Genomic DNA, 22,980 nt, shown 5'->3' with positions numbered 1-22,980 from the left:
TGTGTGAAAAGAACAAGGACAACCATTATGATGAGCGAGTGCACCGTGCTTTCCACTCTTTATCTCTGTAAATTATCATGGTGTGATGTAGCCTTAATTCTTATGCGGTGTGATACTTTCTTGTTTCCAACATGTCTGCGCCCATCAACCTGACCGACTAGAAGTTTCTCATGGTGATTTAGTCCAAAACAAATAATTATTGAGTATTTGACAAAGTAAACTAAAAAACTATTGCAAATTGTAAACCAATATAATAACCAAAATGTCGAAAATCTCGCCACACGAGGAGAAAATGTTGAACCTCCAATACCAGATGAAACAAAACAACCAAGAGTTACAGAGTTTTCTGAAGGACTTGGAAAGCTGGGAATCAGAAATAAAAGACAAGGAGAAGTCGCTCAAGGAGAAAGGAAAATCGCAAGATGAGGTTAAATGATGTACTTATAAGGTTGAACATAAACTTGATCCAATAAGTGATATGACTTGGAGATAAAAAAAATAACAAGAAATATCTTTATATATTCTGACTTTAATTAAGATAGATTTTTTAACAAGATTTTCTGAAGGAAAAAACTGGTTATTAGATTGGTGAAAGTCGGCGGGCGGGCGGAACAAGCTTCAGACACTCCCAAAAGTATTTTTGGTCCACAGGACATTCGGTCCGGTGGACTTAAAAAACTTGCAGGACCAGACTGAGCTTCATAGGACCGAAACATCATATCACCAACTCAAATATATTGACATTATGATTATTGGAAAAATGAAATGTAAAAAAGCAACACAACACTTAACACTAACAAATCACAAACACTTGCAATATTGTAAAGAAAAAATATTCAAAAAAAAAAAAAATAGTTTAAAATAAAGCAATTTCTCGATTGAAAATTCAATTATTGTATACTGGTGTGCAAATTGCTGTTGAAACAAAAGTTTTTAGATACTAATCAGGGCTTTTCCTTATTTAGCAGGGGCCTTATATAGGCCGCTTTCCCTAAGAGAAAAGACCGTTCCCCCAACTTTTTTTCATTAAAATCATGCAAATTTCCAAAATGTTAAGTTTACCTTGGAAATAATTTCCCCCATTCTCAGTTTTGTTGATATTTCCTCTTTCAATTGAAGCCAGGCCTTTACTTTTCCCCACATTAAGAAAAAAAGCACTGCTAATAGTTTTAAGGTAGTTGCAATAATACAACTCCCAGCTATTGACCCTCCGGGTCGCTGGGATGTACGTATGTACTTATAAAAGCTCAGAGAATTCAAGAAGAACTAGTTTTAAGGGACTATGACAATGACTAAAGATTGTGAATAAATTATTTTTACACAAGAATCACATTGATTACTTGTAAGCAATCAATTATATACCTAAATCAACAGACCACATGCTGGATATCAATAACATAATGAACAGACTAAGTTTTAACATCACTAAGCAATTATCGGTATTACAAAAATTTCATTAAAAACTATTTCCCGGTCGCGAAATGACATGATAACTCAGAATTATACTACACATTTCAATAAACTGGCCACATAGATATATAAACCAATAAAAACGCACTACTAAGCTTAAATTTAATCGAGAACAAACTGTTAATGCCCCCAAATACAACGATCTGTGTTGCAGAACGTGTGTCGTTTAACCGTGACAACTATTGACAATGTTTACTCAGAAGTGTCCGTTGCGCATGCGCAGAAACATTTCATGCATGTAAACAGAAATACGACGCAATTTTTAATGTTCATATTTCTTTTATTTTCAGATTTTAATTCTATGAAATAAATAACCTTCTGATCTTTTATCATTTACCGGACATTCGGACCGGCAACATAGCATTTTCAATGGGACCTTTCTTAAAAACGTCGGTCAGGTCCGACGGTCCGGCACTTTTGAGAATGTCTGAAGCTTGTCCGGGCCATAACTTTGTCGTTCTTTGTGAGATTTTAAAATCAATTGGCACATTTGTTCACCATCATTGGACGGTGTGTCGCGCGAAAGAATTACGTCGATATATCCAAGGTCAAAGTAACAATTTGAGTTTAAAGGTAAAAAATGGCCATAAATGAGCTTGTCTGGGTCATAACTATGTCGTTCATATTTAGATTTTAAAATCATTTGGCACATTTGTTAACCTTCATTGGACGCGAAAGAATTACGTCGATATCTCCAAGGTCAAGGTTGCCACCACTAAAAATAGATGGATTTTGAAACAAGGGGGGTAACTATGAACATCTAACAATGCACATTTTTAGTTTTCTCCCTTTGTCAGACTTTTTTTAAAAATTGAAATCAAGGTTGCCACGAGTAAAAATAGATTGAATCTTACACAAGGGGGGTAAAAATGCACATTTTGAATTGTCTCCCTTTATCAGACTTTTTTTTCAAATTGAAAACCTGGTTTTGTGACAATTTTGTCCCATGTTAAGTTGTTTTCAGTTATTACATAAAACAACAAAGGGTTAATACTTGTTGTGGGTTTTTTTTCACGTAACAGTCACATATCCACTGCATGTAATGTTTGGTATGAAATACACATATATTAAACTACATGATAGTGTTTGTAGATATACATTTTACTTTGGGAGATCACATCATATGTGTACTCGCATTACTTATCATGAATTTATTTCTTAGTCATCAAAACATATGGTATGTTGATAGTTGATAAAGACGCTGTTACTTTCCTTACATTCAAATGACACTGTTTCATCATTCTGTGTCATGCAAAAATTGGTATTATAGCATATGCCGCCAGCCTAGCTCAAGTTGAGCTTGTGCACATGCCCAATCTGGTCATGGGCTACATGCCTCCTATAAAAAGCATCCCAAGTTTCATGGTAACTCCTGACTGTGCTCCTCAGAAGGCGCATCCTGACAAGACTGTGCGGATTCTGAGGCTGGACTGGAGCTACGCTGGCAGCATATTGCATTAGAGATTTAGACCTATTATTGCATGACGCAGGTCTTTAAAAATCTCATTCCATCTAGTAAATGAAACATTTAACCACAATACTTTCCAATTTAAATTTAAGTCACACTGTGTTATTTATAGCAATCTGGCTAATGTCAGTACCATATTCTGGCTTGCAAAAAAATAATGTATGTTCAGACAGACTGATACACGTGTTGATATATAATTAAAGATCCCCTTCTATCATTGACACTACTATTATGGTGGTTTTGTCTCACAATATAAGACAAATGCCATTTACTGAGGTTTTCATTAATTTATTTCCCAAAACTTTGTTTTATTTAATATCTTGAAAGTAATTCTGTGTTGTGAACATGCAGAGATTAGTCTGCATGTCCCTACACCAGTGTTACAAAGACGCGGTGATGTTGCTAATATTCCGGGGATTATGCTCGAATCAGTCGATGGAGTTAATGCAGTGTTTTTATTTGGGTCTCGTGGCGTTATGTAAAGGACATGTAAGCTGAAAAGCAGGGATAAACATACGCCGAAAAAGTCACAATCTTTGCATGTTAATGTTAGGTGCCTATCATATGCTTTTTACTTGTTTGAACGACCCTGATAACATGTGCAGCTCTTTGATGTATAGGGTTATTCAATTTAAACCATGTTGCAATAAAAGCTCAAGCACACTGTCCTTTACCAATATCTTTAAGAAACCTTAATTTATTTAGCTTTTGGACATTTTATTAGCTCGGCTGTTTTCGGAGAAAATCCAAGATATTGTCATAGCCAGCTTGTCATCCGCCGTCTGCCGTCCGCCGTGCTTAAACCTTAGTATTGGCTCTAAAATCAAAGTGCTTCCACCTACATCTTTGAAACTTCATATGAACCTGCACTTTGATGAGTTCTACACGCCACACCCATTTTTGGGTCACTAGGTCAAAGGTCAAGGTCACTGTGACCTTTAATATAAAACTTTTACATAATATTATGCTCTAAAATCAAAATGCTTCCACCTACAACCTACAACTTTGAAAGTTCATATGTAGATGCACTTTGATGAGTTCTACATGCCTCACCCATTTTTAGGTCACTAGGTCAAAGGTTAAGGTCACTGTTACCTCTAATATAAAACTTTAACATAGGCTCAAAAATCAAAGTGCTTCCACCTACAACTTTGAAACTTCATATATAGATGCACCTTCATCAGTTCTACACGCCACACCCATTTTTTTGGGGTCACTAGGTAAAAGGTCAAGGTCACTGTGACCTCTAATATAAAACTTTAACATAGGCTCTAAAATCAAAGTGCTTTTCTTCTGACAAGCTTTCATTTATTCAAAACTGCACCCACAGCCGTGTGTTGGCACACGCAGGTGCTCTGAGTATTTGGTTTAACAACCCATACTATGATTTAAAGACAAATACAACAAAAATGAGGCAAAAAAACATGTATAACTTTATATTAAATTAAAATTATCCAAATTTATCTATATTCCATTCATTTTAATATCATTTGGTCCCTTTCAAGAAATGTCCACATACTCTGCATTGTGAAGCAGACGACGGCACAAGTGTAAACACAACACTTTTATTTCCAATTAGAGTTTGTTGTTGCATTAGTTGAGATGTTCTGAAACTTGTTTTCTTAATATACACAGGTATTTGGTCACTGAAGGATATTTGAAAACCAAAATTATGGCAAATTATCAAAAAGCTTGTCCAGAATTAATTTTTTTTAAGTGAATCAAATCCTAAGCTCCCCAAACTACATTATGCTTGTTACTCTGCATGGTAAGAAGGTATGTGAATTTTGCACCACTCTGAGCATTGGGAAACAGCTAAAACCGTCCTCCCTCCACAATCCACTGACGGAAATGAGCACATGCCCACAGGCTGGCTTGAAACATTTTCTTGGCCTTGAGTTATTTAGATAAGAATTAGGGATTGCTTGCTCGAATTGCTAATTTCTGGCCCACTGTTGTGACCTTTCCCCCAAACAACTTTGTGATGACTAGATATTGATAAACATGGACCTATTGAAGCAATATCATCATACAAACAATAAATGTTGTTTTGCTTTTTTTTTCCATTTACTTCCCTACTTTTAGATACTGCCTCCAGTAAGAAACAGCTTAGAGAAGAAGAAACTAAAGAAGAAAGTAAAGAAGAAAAAGGGTGAAGCCAAACCAAAGCGTATCAGCGCCTATGACTACAGGTCCTGGGATAAGTTTGATGTGGTGAGTCACTTGTGGAATGGACATTTTGTACTTGATCTCAATACCCAACAATTTGAAGTATTGATTTCATTTATTTTATGTTCACCTGAGGCCACAACAAATTGATCAGTGTTTGTCAGATTTGCCGCACCTCCAATTCCTATACATATGATATGATAAAAAAAGTCTTATCTTTATATTGCATCTGCATGGTCTAGTTTGCCCTGCATCAGATTTTAAAAGCTGAGTTGTTGTTTTTTTTCTATTCAGTTATATTATGCCCCCCTTTGAAGAAGAGGGGGTATATTGTCAGTCTGTCTGTCGGTCCATCCGTCGGTCCGTCCACCAGATGGTTTCTGGATGATAACTCAAGAATGCTTAGGCCTAGGATCATGAAACTTCATAGGTACATTGATCATGACCCCTATTGATTTTCAGGTCACTAGGTCAAAGGTCAAGGTCACAGTGACTCGAAATAGTAAAATGGTTTCTGGATGATAACTCAAGAATGCTTAGGCCTAGGATCATGAAACTTCATTTCATAGGTACATTGATCATGACTGGCAGATGACCCTTATTGATTTTCAGGTCACTAGGTCAAAGGTCAAGGTCACAGTGACTCGAAATAGTAAAATGGTTTCCGGATGATAACTCAAGAATGCTTACGCCTAGGATCATGAAACTTCATAGGTACATTGATCATGACTGGCAGATGACCCCTATTGATTTTCAGGTCACTAGGTCAAAGGTCAAGGTCACAGTGACTCGATATAGTATAATGGTTTCCAGATGATAACTCAAGAATGCTTATGCCTAGGATCATGAAACTTCATAGGTACATTGATCATGACTGGCAGATGACCCCTATTCATTTTCAGGTCACTAGGTCAAAGGTCAAGGTCACAGTGACTCAAAACAGTAAAATGGTTTCCTGATGATAACTCAAGGATAATAAGGCATAGGATTGTAAAACTTCATAGGTACATTGATCATGACTGGCAGATGACCCCTATTGATTTTAAGGTCACTAGGTTAAAGGTCAAGGTCACAAATACAATATTCACACAATGGCTGCCACTACAACTGACAGCCCATATGGGGGGCATGCATGTTTTACAAACAGCCCTTGTTAAGATACATTTTTTCTGATTCTTATGATAATAATTCATTACAAGAGTTTGAAAATTCTCCAGTAAAATCAATGGCTGCCAGGGGATGCAGTTTAATAATTGTATGACATGATAAAAAAATATGTATATGAGACTTATATTTGATAATTTCAAAACTGCCAATTAGGGGCCAACTTTGTTGCCTATTTTCCAAACTTGGTCAAAACATTTGTTCCTATAATGTCTAGACCAAAATTAAATATCTGTCTTCAGGGTTAGATAAGTTTTTAGAAGTCACATCAAACCTTATTAAAGCAGATCAGGTCAGTTCAGTTTTTGCGGATTTGGGGTGAGCGCCCCAGGGCTTTTGGCCCTCTTGTTTGTACTTAACTTAAGACTTTAGTTGAAGGCGTAGTTAAAGGAATGTCTGTTCTTTCCATAACACCCAGTGTATTTGTCTACCATAAAATCCTGGGTACCGTTTTACTAAGCTACTTACGCAATTCGTAGACTTACGCACATATTTTAAATTCAGTATAGTTCCTTCAAAGTATTGCTACATTGACATAGGGTATGTTTTAAAGAAATTCATAAAATAATGTTACATTGCAAGTAAAAATTGATTTGCGTCAATCTGAAATAAATAAAATTCAATAATTTTAAAATATGTGCGTAAGTCTAAGACTTGCGTAAGTTGCTTAATAAATCGGTACCCTTGTCCTCATCTGAATTTTTTGTTAAAAGCAATATTTTAGAGCACTGATTTATAACATGGTTGTGTATTGTTCTCAGCTGATACAGGTCACTGTGACCCTAGGAGGTTGCGAGTTCTGAGGAGTAGAATACCAACTCTTAGGAAAGGGTAGATTGAGGGTTCAAATAAAAAAAGATTGAACAAGAACCTTGATAGAGCGGTTTAAATGTTCATGAAAACATATGTTGATAATATGATATGTTATATTCACTAGGACAAAGCATGTGAAAATCTTGACGAGAATGGACCATCATCCTCAGAGGAGGAGTATGAGACGGACGAGGAGTGGGAGACTGAGAGGAAGAAACAGGCTGCTGTCCTGGAGAAAGATAAAGTGAGGGCTACATACAGGGCTCACACATTCATCAGTAACTAGTGGTCAATAGTAACTGATTTTAATTGTGGTAGATGCTTGTAAGCAACCAAAGGTGAATAAAGCACATTTTTTATCCTTTAAGGGTCTTTTGTGGATTGACATTTTGTCTCTTTCCAAAAAAATACTTTGAAATTGAGGAAAATGTTCAGAATATCATATAAGGTATGGTATAATTTTCCGGTGCATGCTTAATATCGAGGAAAAACACAGTAATTGAATATTACTTTTGAGTTAATTAGGACACATGCACTTTATTGTGTCCATTCATAACAAGTATTTTATAACACGCAAAAACGTCTGCAAACAGTTTTCAGTTAATAATGATAAAGATCTTGTTTGCTTTTCAGGAAAGCTAATTTCACAATATGAGCTCATCTTTTAAGAACAGTATGTAGTTTATTTTGCTAAGCCTTGATATTCACAGGGCAATGAGTACTTCAAGAAGGGAGACTACTCTATGGCGATAGAGTGCTACACCAGAGGGGCTGACCTTGACCCTACCAACCCCTTGCTGCCTGCAAACAGGGCCATGGCCTTGCTCAAACAGGACAAGTAAGTACATATAGGCTGTGCTCTGGGAAAATGGATTTTAATGCATATATGTGTGAAGTGTCATCTCAGATTAGCCTTGTGTTTGCTGTGTTCAACAGGGAGGATATACGTATCAGTTGAATCCCACAGGCTTGCTGTGTTCAACAGGGAGGATATACGTATCAGTTGAATCCCACAGGCTTGCTGTGTTCAACAGGGAGGATATAAATATCAGTTGAATCCCACAGGCTTGCTGTGTTCAACAGGGAGGATATACATATCAGTTGAATCCCACAGGCTTGCTGTGTTCAACAGGGAGGATATACGTATCAGTTGAATCCCACAGGCTTGCTGTGTTCAACAGGGAGGATATACGTATCAGTTGAATCCTACAGGCTTGCTGTGTTCAACAGGGAGGATATACGTATCAGTTGAATTCCACAGGCTTGCTGTGTTCAACAGGGAGGATATACGTATCAGTTGAATCCCACAGGCTTGCTGTGTTCAACAGGGAGGATATACGTATCAGTTGAATTCCACAGGCTTGCTGTGTTCAACAGGGAGGATATACGTATCAGTTGAATCCCACAGGTTTGCTGTGTTCAACAGGGAGATAATACGTATCAGTTGAATTCCACAGGCTTGCTGTGTTCAACAGGGAGGATATACGTATCAGTTGAATTCCACAGGCTTGCTGTGTTCAACAGGGAGGATATACGTATCAGTTGAATCCCACAGGCTTGCTGTGTTCAACAGGGAGGATATACGTATCAGTTGAATTCCACAGGCTTGCTGTGTTCAACAGGGAGGATATATGTATCAGTTGAATTCCACAGGCTTGCTGTGTTCAACAGGGAGGATATACGTATCAGTTGAATCCCACAGGCTTCTGTGTTCAACAGGGAGGATATACTTATCAGTTGAATTCCACAGGCTTGCTGTGTTCAACAGGGAGGATATACGTATCAGTTGAATCCCACAGGCTTGCTGTGTTCAACAGGGAGGATATACGTATCAGTTGAATCCCACAGGCTTGCTGTGTTCAACAGGGAGGATATAAATATCAGTTGAATCCCACAGGCTTCTGTGTTCAACAGGGAGGATATACTAATCAGTTGAATCCCACAGGCTTGCTGTGTTCAACAGGGAGGATATACGTATCAGTTGAATCCCACAGGCTTGCTGTGTTCAACAGGGAGGATATACATATCAGTTGAATCCCACAGGCTTGCTGTGTTCAACAGGGAGGATATACGTATCAGTTGAATCCCACAGGCTTGGTTATGGAATAAAAATATTCACATATCATATGTTACTTGTAGTTCGACATAAACATAAATAGAGAGCTAGGATAATGTTGAATAAGGATGAGTTTAAACAGGACAAGCTTATTAAAACACCTTGGATTTAATTTTTTTAATGAAAAAGAAAGCATATTAAACTTAATTTCAAATCTATTACTTAAAGTTTGCAGTGGCTGAGCGAATGTTATTGCTAGCAGCAGCCTATTTTAAGTATTCAGGCTAGGTGGTGAAGTACATTGATATCTGGATAATCTGGTATGGTTACTGCATGGATCAATGGATGACTTGTGAGTGGACGACTTCCGCATTTAGTCTCTACTCATTTCTATAGAAATATTTTTACAGACATCAAGTACTGGTTTGAAGCAGAAAATTTATTCTTAATTCTGGCATGTATATTAAGTCAAGCATAAAATGGATAGTGATCGCTTAGAACAAAAAATGCAAAAATACATTTCTTTATCATAGACGTAGACTAATTTTTAGCTGAACCAACAACACTTTTGATGTAAGCATAAATTCCCAATATTTATGTGATGCATTAGGTAAGCCTCAGTGCTTTTAATCAACACCGGGTTAAAGACTGGTCTGAGGATTCTGTCTTTTACACAATTTTAAATACTTAAGCAGATGATTCCAAGCTTAACTGTGGGTACAATGGATATGTCTATATCAATACAGACAAAGGGGATGAAAACTTTCTTGGTGGAGATTCATAATTAAGCAGTGTTTGTGATGAATAAGGTTGTATATTCTTGAGTGAATAAACACTTATACTTGCAGGTTTGCAGCCGCTGAGCTGGACTGCTCTATAGCGCTGACTCTTGACCCTCTGTACACGAAGGCCTACCTACGTCGTGGGACAGCCAGGCTGGGCCTAAACAAATATGAGGAGGCCAGAAGGGACTATGAGAGGGTACTGCAGCTCGAACCTCAGAACAAACAGGCCAAATCTGACATCGAGTTGATTGAAAAGGTTAAGTACTGAGGGCAGTCACTTTATAATCTGAATGTGACCATTTCAAGTCTGCATTCTGTGACACATAAAATAATTGCTTTTTAGCTTGACTTTTCGAAGAAAAATGAGAGCTATACTACTCAACCCGGCGTCTGCGTCGCCGTTGGTTAAAGTTTTTTATAAAGTCAAATAACTTTAACACTATCAAAGATAATTAACTCAAACTTGGAATACTTCTTTATGGCAACAAGACAATTGTGTATGTCAAGTCAAGTTGCATAACTCTGTCAGCATTATTTTTAGAATTATGCCCCTTTTTATACTTAGAAAATTGAAAAATTGGTTAAGTTTTGTGTTTAGGTCCACTTTATTCCGAAAGTATCAAAGCTATTGCTTTAATACTTGCAACACTTACTAACTATCATAAGGGGACTGTGCAGGCAAAGTTATGTAACTCTGACTGGAATTTTGACAGAATTATGGCCCCTTTTATACTTAGAAAATTGAAAATTTGGTTAAGTTTTGTGTTTTGGTCCATTTTACTCCGAAAGTATCAAAGCTATTGCTTTCAGACTTGGAACACTCGCTTACTATCATAAGGGGACTGAACAGGACAAGTTGCATAACTCTGGTTTGCATTTTGATGGAATTATGGCCTTTTTTTGACTTAGTTACTTTGAATATTTTGTTAAATTTTGTGTTAAAATGCACTGTACTTCTAAAGTATCAAGACTATTTACTTCTAAAGTATCAAGACTATTGCTTTCAAACTTCAAATTCTTTCTTACTATCATGAGGGTACTGTACCTGGCAAGTTGAATTTGACCTTGACCTTTGAATGACCTTGAATCTCAAGGTCAAATAAATCAGTATTGCTTAAATTGCCATAACTTCTTTATTATGCCCCCCTTCGAAGAAAAGGGGTATATTGTTTTGCACATGTTGGTCCGTATGTCCGTCCGTATGTCCGTCCACTAGATGGTTTCCGGATGAAAACTCAAGAACGCTTAGGCCTAGGATCATGAAACTTCATAGGTACATTGATCATGACTGGCAGATGACCCCTATTGATTTTCAGGTCACTAGGTCAAAGGTCAAGGTCACAGTGACTCGAAACAGTAAAATGGTTTCTGGGTGATAACTCAAGAATACTTAGCCCTAGGATCATGAAACTTCATAGGTACATTTATCATGATTTGCAGATGACCCCTATTGATTTTCAGGTCACTAGGTCAAAGGTCAAGGTCACAGTGACAAAAAACGTATTCACACAATGGCTGCCACTACAACTGACAGCCCATATGGAGGGCATGCATGTTTTACAAACAGCCCTTGTTTAGGATCAGATTTGATTCATACTTTGACTAAAAAACGCTTACCTGACATACCACAATGGACTCCACCCAAACCATCCCCCAGGCTCCACCCCAGAACCCCCCCCCCCCCCCAAAATTTTTTTTTTTATTTTTTCCTTTTTAGCTCATCTATTTTTTGAAAAAAAATTATGAGCTATTGTCATCACCTTGGCGTCGGCGTCGGCGTCGGCGTTGGCGTTGGCGTCGGCGTCCGGTTAAGTTTTGCGTTTAGGTCCACTTTTCTCAGAAAGTATCAATGCTATTGCATTCAAACTTGGTACACTTACTTACTATCATGAGGGGACTGGGCAGGCAAAGTTAGATAACTCTGGCGTGCATTTTGACAGAATTATGTGCCCTTTTTATACTTAAAAAATTGAAAATTTTGGTTAAGTTTTGCGTTTAGTTCCACTTTTCTCAGTAAGTATCAATGCTATTGCATTCAAACTTGGTACACTTACTTACTATCATGAGGGGACTGGGCAGGCAAAGTTAGATAACTCTGGCATGCATTTTGACAGAATTATGAGCCCTTTTTATACTTAGAAAATTGACAATTTTGGTTAAGTTTTGTGTTTAGGTCCATTTTATTCCTTAAGCATCAAAGCTATTGCTTTCATACTTGCAACACTTACTAACTATCATAAGGGGACTGTGCAGGCAAAGTAATGTAATCTGACTGGCATTTTGACAGAATTATGTGCCCTTTTTATACTTAGAAAATTGAAAATTTGATTAAGTTTTGTGTTTAGGTCCACTTTATTCCTACAGTATCAAAGCTATTGCTTTCATACTTGCAAGATTTATGAACTATCATAAGGGGACGGTGCAGGCAAAGTTATGTAACTCTGACTGGCATTTGGACGGAATTATGGGCCCTTTATACTTAGAAAATTGAAAATTTGGTTAAGATTTATGTTTTGGTCCACTTTACCCCTAAAGTATCATAGATATTGCTTTCATACTTGGAACACTCACAAACTATCATAAGGGTACAGTAAAAGGACAAGTTGCATAACTCTGGTTGTCATTGTTACGGAATTATGGCCCTTTTTTGACTTAGTAACTTTTAATATATGGTTAAATTTTGTGTTTCGATCCACTCTAAGTATCAAGGCTATTGCTTTCAAACTTCAAATACTTACATGCTATCATGAGGTTACTGTACCTGGCAACTTGAATTTTACTTTGACCTTTGAATGACCTTGACTCTCAAGGTCAAATTATTAAATTTTGCTAAAATTGCCATAACTTCTTTATTTATGATTAGATTTGATTGATACTTTGATGAAACTACTCTTACCTGACATACCACAATAGACTTCACCCAAACCATCCCCCGTGCCCTCCTCCCCCCCCTCCCCCCTCCCCCCCCCCTATTTTTTTTTTTTTTTTTTTTTTTTTTTAAGATCATCTCACAAATGACCACCACACCCTCACACTATACCCCCACCCCACCCCCCCCACCCCACCCCCCCCCAATTTTTTTTTTTGATTTTTTTTTTTTTTTTTTTTTTTTAAGATCATCTCACAAATTATCACCACACCCTCACACTATACCCCCCCCCCATTTTTTTTTTAAAACGGTTATTTTTGAAATACCGTCCAACCATCGCACCCAAAACCCCCCCCCCCCCCCCCCCCCGATTTTTTTTTTTTTCGCTTTTTTGGAAGATAATGTAATAAATGTCCACAACCCCACACTATACACCCCTCTTCACTCCACTCCTCCCTCCTTTGTGATTGAAAATGAGAGTCCCTTCACCTTTAAAAAGAAAATAGATGAGCGGTCTGCACCCGCAAGGCGGTGCTCTTGTTTTATGCCCCCAGTAGCAGTTGAACTGTCAGTCAGTCTGTGCGTCCGTCCAAAAACTTAAACATTGGCCATAATTTTTGCAATCTTGAAGATAGCAACTTGATATTTGGCATGGATGTGTATCTCATGGAGCTGCACATTTTGAGTGGTGTAAGGTCAAGGTTGTCCTTCAAGGTCAAAGGTCAAATATATGGCGTTTGTCCGTCCGAAACTTTTAACATTGAAAATAGCAACTTGATAGTTGGCACGCATGCGTATCTCATGGAGCTGCACATTTTGAGTGGTGAAAGGTCAAGGTCATTCTTCGAGGTCAAAGGTCAAATTTTGCAATATTGAAGATAGCAACTTGATATTTGGCATGCATGTGTATCTCATAGAGCTGCACATTTTGAGTGGTGAAAGGTTTAAGTCAAGGTCATCCTTCAAGGTCAAGGTCAAACACAGCTCTTACAACACTTAAAAAACTTACCTGACATACCACAATGGACTCCACCCAAACCATCCCAAAATTATTTTTTTATGCCCCCGGTAGGAGGGCATATAGTGATCGGACTGTCTGTCCGTCTGTCTGTCCGTCTTTCCGTCACACTTTGCGTTTAGGTTTCGAAAAATGCTCATAACTTCTATGTCCCTTGAGATGTAACCTTCATATTTGGTATGCATGTGTATATACTATATGGACAAAGCCTTTCCATACGCACAAAAATTTTGACCCCTGTGACCTTGATGTTGAACTTAGGGTCCGCGTTAAGGTTTCGAAATCTGTGTTAAGTTTCGAAAAATGCTCATAACTTCTATGTCCCTTTAGATATAACCTTCATATTTGGTATGCATGTGTATATGGACAAGGCCTTTCCATACGCACAAAAGTTTGACCCCTGTGACCTTGACGTTGAACTTAGGGTCCGTGTTTAGGTTTCAAAATCTGCGTTTAGGTTTCGAAAAATACTCATTTCTTCTATGTCCCTTGTGATATAATCTTCATATTTGGTATGCATGTGTATATGGACAAGGCCTTTCCATATGCACACAAAATTTGACCCCTGTGACCTTGACCTCGAACTTAGAGTCCGTTTCGAAATCTATGTTAAGGTTTCGAAAAAAGCTCATAACTTCTATAGTGTTTATAGGGGGCATAAGTCATCCTATGGTTACAGCTCTTGTTTTTCCTTTTTTTTTCTTATTTTTGAAATATCATCTAATAAACTTCCACACATCCACATTATTCCCCCTCTCCTCCCACACACAAACACAAAAAAAATAATAATTTTTTTTTAATCATGTTAAAAAAACACAAATATTTATTTTTGATGATTTTTCTTTTGAAAGACCGTCCAACCATCACACCCAAGTTATTGCTATCATATTTGAAATATAATCTTATTAGTTTGTTTTATGTCTTAACAAATGTTCAATAGATTGTTGAAAATATACTTGAACTCAGAATCGTCTATAATGTACCACTACTTTAAAACATAGGCGATCAATATGTTTCAATTATGGTCCTTATCCAGTTAGAATATGACTATATTACCTTGACCTTATTGAATATGAACAATTTCCCCATTATACTGTCAAGCGCTCAAGAGTCGAGCGCGCTGTCTTCTGACAGCTCTTGTTATAACTTTGTTCTTACCACTTAACTATTACTAAAGAAAACATGTGCAGTAGATTTGTATATGTTTTTTTAATGTTCATATTTTACTTTTGGTCAAAGGTTTTAATTTCCACAAAAATGCATTAAAGCGTTCAACACATTTCTGTTATGTAATTTTCTATTTATTTTTTCTCTTGAAATTTTTGTATTCTTAGTTATTTCTCTGAAGTCTTATATTTTATAGAAATTTATTAAAACTGAGCACCAAATTGTTTTTTGATAAATTTCGAGCGTAACCTTTTTTCCACTGTATGTTATTCAGGAGTTGGCCAAGCAGCAGATGGTATCTCAGTCCACAGCAGACGACAGTCAGGCCAGGCCATCTGGTATTGTGAAAGCCATCACCAAACCACCAGGCCAGCGCTCTCAGGTAATATTACATGAACAGCTACACTGTTACAGTTTTCAAGAAGTGCTTGTCCATAAAACTAACTATATACTATAAGTCTATAACTAATAGTTAAACTATATACTTTATATACCTGCTACAGGCCCAATATTTAAACCAAAAAGAAAAACACTGTTGGACAATTCTGTATGTTGATTAACAAATATTATTTTAAATGCAAACAAATGCGAGTAGATTATACACAGAAATAAACTTTTAAATATGCCTGATTTGCAGAAAATATTTATACCCCTTTAAAAAAAACATACTTGGGTTATGCTGGAATCACCATGAATGTTTGTCTGCCTATATGTACATGTATACTCAAACTTGTCTCCAGGCATTTTCATACACTTAACAACGTCCAACATTAAAACTTGCAGACATTTTACCTTATGATATTGGGCAAAGTTTAAAAATTACAAAAATTATGCCCTGTTTTAAACCTCAAATATCTGTAATATTTATGTTGTTACTATATACAGTACTTTATTTGCAACGTCCAGAGGTGTTCTGTTTCATATGTAATATAGGCCCTCTACTTAATTTCATCAAGAAGCTTTCACCATTTGTCATAAAACGACCACATCCTGAGTGTCAAATTATATATATACTTGTATACCAAATTCAATATACCAAAAAAACAAAATCTTTCCTCTGAAACCACTGGTTTCAATGGGTATTTAACATTCTATTGTGGTTCCTTATTTAAATATAGCTTCTGTTCAGACCAGTCTGCAAATTGGCGAAAAGAAACGAAAGGTTTCAGGGTCTCATGAAAAGTAAGGGAAGTACCTGAGCGCTGGCAGCATATGGCATAAGACTCAATAATACATGACACTGGTCAGATAAGAATATTAATAGGGGTGAAGAAAATTCTCGCCATGTGTCTGTTGTTTTGGTTTCAGAAACCACTCAGAAGGATTGAGATAGAGGAAGTTGGCTTTGAGGATGCTCATGAAGGAAAGGCAGCCAGCGCAAAGACACTAGAGGGAAAGAGTCGTAAAATGAGAGACTTGGTGGAAAAGGAGACAATGGACTTTCAAAAGTTTACTGTTAACTCACCTGCAGATATTGCAAATATGGCGTCGTACAGGTCAGACTCTAAAGGTGCTAGTGTTCAAGTGAAGGCTGAAACTCAGTCTGTTGTTGAAAACAAATGGGATGTATCTGAATATCCTGAGACAGTTTCCAGTTGCACAAGTAACATAGACAATTTAGCAGCTAATACAAACATACATGCTGCAGAGAAAACCGATGGATTAGTTAAAGACAACAGATCACTGAACGATGTGAGCTCAACACCAGATGTTTCACGTGTGTCTAAGCAATCTTCATCCCAGTCAAGTTCGGTTCCTAAAAGCCAGATTGCAACTTCTGTGCCTACAACCTCGGTGCAGTTCCAGGCAGATTATAGACATCTGAAACATGACAAAGAGCAGTTCTACCAGTATTTTAAGGTAGGCAGCGTATAGTTTTATGGATATTGTATACCGGTAAGTGAGTATTTTTGTATGACAAAATAAAATAAAATTTAATTATTGAAAATATTAATTATTTATGTTTATGTAGAAATGTTGGGCCTATTGACATTTCAATAATTTTGCACACATCAGCCTTTATTGAGCATTTCAACCTTGGCGAGGTAAGTGATGTTATTGTTTGCCAACGGAAATATTTAAGAGAGAATTCTACAGATATTAACAATTGAGAAACATATTCATATTGCTTAAATTAATTAAACACTTTATAACTTGTGGTTACTTAAAGAGCAATTAATGGCAATGTTGGCCCTTTTTATTATCCCCCGCCATAGGCGGAGGGATATTGTTTTGGCGTTGTCTGTCCGTCTGTCCGTCCGTTGTCATATCTTGGAAGTGCTTTGGCGGATTTCATTGAAACTTGGTTTGAGTATGTATATGTATAATAGGATGATGCACGCAAAATGGCATTGTACACCATCTGTTAATAATAGAGTTATGGCCCTTTGTATCTCAAAAAAATGTTTTATTGTGAGTCAGGAGCCATATCTTGGAAGTGCTTTGACTGATTTTATTGCAACTTTGTATGAGTGTCCAGAATCATATTGTCGGGGAATATCAATTCAACGTATTTGCTTTTTAATATATAAACAAACCTACTGTCCATATTTCTGTGACAAATGAAATTATTTGAAATACAAAATTGTGTGATTTCTGTTAAACTTTTAAGATAAATAAGGATTAATTAGGCCCACACCCTGAAATTTCTGTTTCTAAATACAATTAGTTATATGAGGTGTTTTGGTGAATGACAACCCAAGAAGCATGTCTACGACATAGTTTTGAAACATAAGCAGTGGTTACAGACATAGTTTGTGCTGTATCACCTTACTACAACAAAAATCAAGCTCATACTAACTCATTAACACCCTAGAACCTTAAGACATCATTAAATTTTACTCATGCAAAGAGATGGTATATTGAGGCTGATTGTGGGTTGGTTGCTTTTTCTAAAGAAAGTATTGTATTTTAAGCTACCTACCACCACATTTCACAAGCAGTTAAACTGAATCTTCAAATTTGTCACATTGAAGTGTATATGTGCTAAACGCTTTTTTCTTCCACTGTAATAACTGAGTTATGTTCCATTGAACATAGATGGTAAAGCTGCGCTCGGGTATCAGTTAAAGTTGTGGCCAAGCTCTTGTTCTTTTTTCTGTGTAAAAATAATATTTCTTGTTGTTTCCAATTCTTTATTTATACATGAATAAGCTATTGCCTGGAATGTAATTCTGCACTATTGTCCATGTTTCAGAGAATACCTCCAGCTGACTATAGGACTCTGTTTGGTCAGTTCCTGGATGCAGATGTACTGGTCACCATTCTGAATGTACTGCAAGGGTGCTATATCAGGTACTGGGAAAACATTTGTAATATGCAGAACAATAGCTGCATGGTGAAAAAATTCAACAAATCTTAAAAATCTAAAAACCATCCCTTAATGTAACCAAAACTATTCATAAAATTTATTTAGCCTCTTTAATAATTTATTTAGAGGTCGCCGTGGTGTAATGGATAAAGTGTCTGTCTAGCGATCGGGAGGTCACGGGTTTGATCCCCACTCGGGGAGCGTTCTCTAGATCTTGTCCAAAGACATCAAGTACAGGTTATAGGCCCAGGAAACTGACTCGAGAGTGTTTCTATAAGCCTGAGGCTTTCAATGCAATCCAACTAAAATAAATAGGTTTAAACTAATATTGTATTCCCCTGTATCAATTATTGCAGAATAATGAAGCGATTGAACTTAATGTCAGCTCATACGATGTCAAGAACTTTATTTGCTTCGTCTAGTACCAGAATACATGAACTTACAGTAACTGTTGTTGCCCATTTGATCCACCCATATCATGTAATTTTACTTTGAATGTGACATAAATTTGACAATTTAAAGGACTGGCTTAAACCAATCAGATGCATCTGTGTTGATAAAACACAACATCATGTTTCTACTTATTTTGAACATTGCTTTATTTTCAATATAGCTTGCATAGTCATGTATGTTGAATACTTCAACTAGTCCTGTTGTCAAAATAACCACAAGCCTGATAGCCCAGCAGTGGTACATTTGGAACAAGATTTCCTCAGATTGCCGGTGTATATATGTGGGCTTGAAACATATGTGATTGCTGCAAAGAAATCATTAAACAATTGGGGTTTGCTACAAACTGCTAGTTTTGCTGAGTGATTGATTTGCCATCCTATTAATTTGGATGAAGGCTGCTTTGTAAAACTATTTATTATGATGAGGGCTTGCTTGGCTTAATTATTGATTTGTATGGGGGTTTGGTTGGCAGAAATATCCTTTTCAATGAGGTCTTCTTTGCAAAACTATAAATTTTGACGAGGGCTTAATTGGGCAGACATCTTATTTAGATGTTTGCAGTATTGTGTGTTTTTAACCATTGCAGGGATCACGTGGACTGCTACCTGTGCCTGAAACACCTCGCTGATGTCAACAGATTCTCCATGATTGTCATGTTTATGTCAGGCAAAGACACACAAGGTAGGGTCACACAATTGCATAGATATCATAGATATATCATGTCTGTGTTGATTGAAGACAAGCATGGTAGCCTCACACATATCCTAGTTATGTCATGTTCATGTCCACAAACAAAAGTAATGGACCCCCACACATTGCATAGTTATGATATTTTCATGTTCAGCAAAGACAAGTTATTAAACCATACTCATAGCCTATTTATGTCATGTTAATATCCAGCCCAGAACAACATGGTAGCATCACACATTTGGCCATTTATAAAACCTATGCAATACAAGACTTCAAAGAAATGTTTACCAATGATGAATGCATAACTTTACTATATTATAAAATACATGTAATTCACTCACAAACACTCACGTGAAGAAAATTAATTCTTATGGTCAGACATCGTAATTTTTTTCTTTACAGTTTTGAAGACCATCTTTATCCATCTGCGGGAAATCGGTGAACACAGTGCGACAGATATAGACACGCTAGCAGTGAAATATGAAGTCAGATGATGCCTGGCAGATGTGGAATTACATGGTGTATATGAGCTGGGTTGTGAATGGTCTGAATGCATGTGCGTAAAGTGTTGTCCCAGATTAGCCTTCAACATGTGCTCAAGCATATCAAGGAGGACACTTGCCCATATCAAGGAGGACACTTGCCCATATCAGGGAAGACACTTGCCGATTTTATTTGATATTTCATTTATATATATATATTGCTAAAAGAACATGCCCTAAAGGCAGAGAGTGATGTCAGTATCCTGTGGGAACTGCACAGGCTAATCTTGGACAACACTTTATGTACATGCATTAAGCCCAGCTTTCGCAGAACGAGGCCCATATGAAAACACAAGGCTGACAGTTACGATTGATGACCATGAAATATATACATGTATTTGTGAAACAATCCATTCATGAACATGAACAATTAAGTCTGAAAGTTGCATATCTGTTGTCCCTTTTTATCATAATGGTAATAAATACAGATTATTTATATCAATGTTTATGATGATAAGATTGACATGCATTTCTCGGCATTCACTTGTTGAGCGTGTGGTTTATAAATACTTGTGTTATGTACATGATTCATTGAGAAAATGTTAATTATGAGTCAGTTGGTGGAAAGAGTCCATTACAGTGATACATCTAATATTCTACTTCTGTTGTGATCAGCAGAACATTTACTTTCATGTACATATGATGTCTGTCTGAATTCTGGCATGTACAGTACATGAATAACGTGCTCACACGCTTTTTGGGGTTGTATTTGTGTGTCATAATGTTTGTGGAATAAAATATTCTTCACATTAGCATATTTATCAATGTTTTGCTGGTACTGCATAATTTTGAGTAATACATAGTCTGGGGCCTATTCAGTATTAGCTTACCCAAGCTAAGGCTGCATAAATAAGAGACTTGGCCACATGGAAAACTAATGCGGTGTTTGCAGAGACTCGGGCTACCAGCATTCGTTGTGTTATTAACCTGTTTGTGTACATGAAGAATGGTGGCCTCATCCAGTGCCCCAGATAAGCTGCTTATCTGCGTCTTTCACCCTATTAAAATATTTTAAAACGCAATGATAAACAATATCATGCGTATTGAAAACGCAATCAATTTGACTTTTACGCAAATTCGTCAAATTTGATGCGTACGATGCAAAAGCTTCGATCGAAAATGCTTTGCTCGATTTCGGAATTTTCTCTTAACTTTGGAATAATTATCATAACACGGCGACGCTTTCATTCAGCAAGCGCACGGATAACGGGGCAGTCAAAATTATGACCAAATAATTGACGAAGACATACATGCATTTTCAATCTTACATAATTCGTCGCTCATTGTGCATGTATATGTAAAGCGTCTGTACTTTCAGTTTCTATAAGGATGCGAAATCAAAATGTTTAAGAGAGGTTGAAAGACGTCCGCGAGTGTTGCGCCAAAATATCAGTCGATTGCAAACTTTTTCTAACCAAGAAAGCAAGAGCCAAAAAGTGCAGAATAATTTGTGTTATCGATTTTTTTTCAAGTTTAAAGTTTATATTTAGGACATTTTCAACAATTAAAGATGTTATGAAACTTCAGTTTATTAAAGTTTATTATGATAGTGTAAAGTTTTATTGATTCAATACAAGTGTGCAGATTCAACAAAAGTAAAGCAGCAATAAGGTATGCATTTTTAAAAATGATTTCACCCTATTTCAAGAATGAAATCACCCTATTTTTTTAAATCGATGGGTGAAAACCCTATTTCCCAAATAATTATCTGGGGCATTGCTCATCGGTACTTGATGCTGAGATAGATCCAATATTGCAGCACTTTTCGCCCATAACAATTTACATTAAATGTTAAACAATACTTACACACATAAAGCCTAAAGACTTATAATTGTCCTTACCCCCTCCTCGGATCCCCCCCCCACACACACATTTTAATTTTCCGATTAATTCTTATATGATTGTATATGAAAACGTAAAAAGCAAACGCGGGAGAATCCATTTTTTATGGTTCAAAATTTGGACGCCGAATGCAATCTATCTATATATACTGCCAAGCGCCCTTAGAGCATTATAGGCAGAGGGACATTATCGAGTGTTTCTGGGAAGAACCAGTACTTGGTGTCTATGGAGGAGATAATGAGAACGCTCCCCGAGTAGGGAGTGAACCCCGAACTCGCTAGGCGGACGGACACCTCATCCACTACACCACCGCTTTAAAATTGATGGTTGCGGGATAGAAGTCCTGTAACACTTCGCTTATGTCTCGGCGGGATTCGGTAGGAAGATGACAATCGACAATCTAGTGAATAAAGTTTATACACAACTTTTACACTAGACACCTTTGAGCCTTCTACTGTCATCGCGCATGTTGCAGAATTTGCTCGGGATAGATAATACACGTGTAATCTCTTGTCAGAATGCTTTCCAATGGGTTCTGGAACGTTCCATATGCTGCCGAAATCGGGGAACACAACCCAACCCCGCTGCGACGTTCTTATCAGGCTTCGATGGTTGCAGAAGCGTCTCGATCAGACCCTCATTAGTCCAAACAGACACACAGGCACTCAGCATTAGCTACTAACCCCCCCCCCCCCAGCTGCTTCCCGCCCCAAACTCTCAAAATTGTCTATTAGTAATAAAAAATAACATAACAAACAAAGTTCGTCGAAAAAATTTTTTTTTTACTTATATATTATTTTTTGTATTACTAAAGGACAATTTTGAGCGTTTGGGAGGGGGTGGGTAGCAGCTGGGGGGGGGGGGGGGGGTAGTAGCTAATTCCGAGTGCCTGTGAACAGACACACGTACACGTTCGGATTTTGCCAAATTGGATTTGGGAGTTGGATGGCAGACTTACGGTCAAATCCACATATAATGATTATATATGTGAACGATCTGTAACTTCGTTATGTGTAAAAGGGGCCAACTAATCGTTGAGGTACACTAAGAAACCACATAAGCCATAATGATATATGTTAATGTTTGTTAACAAGGACAATTAGATGCGGAAGAAATAATTTACATGTCTGGAAGATATCCTCGTCGAGTGACACTATTTACACA

The 22,980-nt window shown here is 37.1% G+C and overlaps 1 protein-coding gene across 1 annotated transcript; it reads left to right on the top strand.

Moving 5' to 3' along the window:
* Positions 1 to 110: 110 nt before the first annotated feature.
* Positions 111 to 20,726, top strand: LOC127858172 (RNA polymerase II-associated protein 3-like). The gene is made up of 10 exons (XM_052395145.1): positions 111 to 427; positions 5,024 to 5,152; positions 7,209 to 7,328; positions 7,795 to 7,922; positions 9,989 to 10,181; positions 15,254 to 15,361; positions 16,288 to 16,839; positions 18,176 to 18,273; positions 19,329 to 19,423; positions 19,835 to 20,726. Exons 1-10 carry the CDS (start codon positions 263 to 265, stop codon positions 19,924 to 19,926), a joined length of 1,680 nt encoding a protein of 559 aa, XP_052251105.1. The 5' UTR covers positions 111 to 262; the 3' UTR covers positions 19,927 to 20,726.
* The last annotated feature ends 2,254 nt before the right edge of the window (positions 20,727 to 22,980 follow it).

The sequence above is a fragment of the Dreissena polymorpha genome, chromosome 1 (assembly GCF_020536995.1).
Source record: "Dreissena polymorpha isolate Duluth1 chromosome 1, UMN_Dpol_1.0, whole genome shotgun sequence".
NCBI lineage: Eukaryota > Metazoa > Mollusca > Bivalvia > Myida > Dreissenidae > Dreissena > Dreissena polymorpha.
Note: the sequence above shows the minus strand (reverse complement) of the source record. Positions and strands in the feature narration are given on the sequence as shown.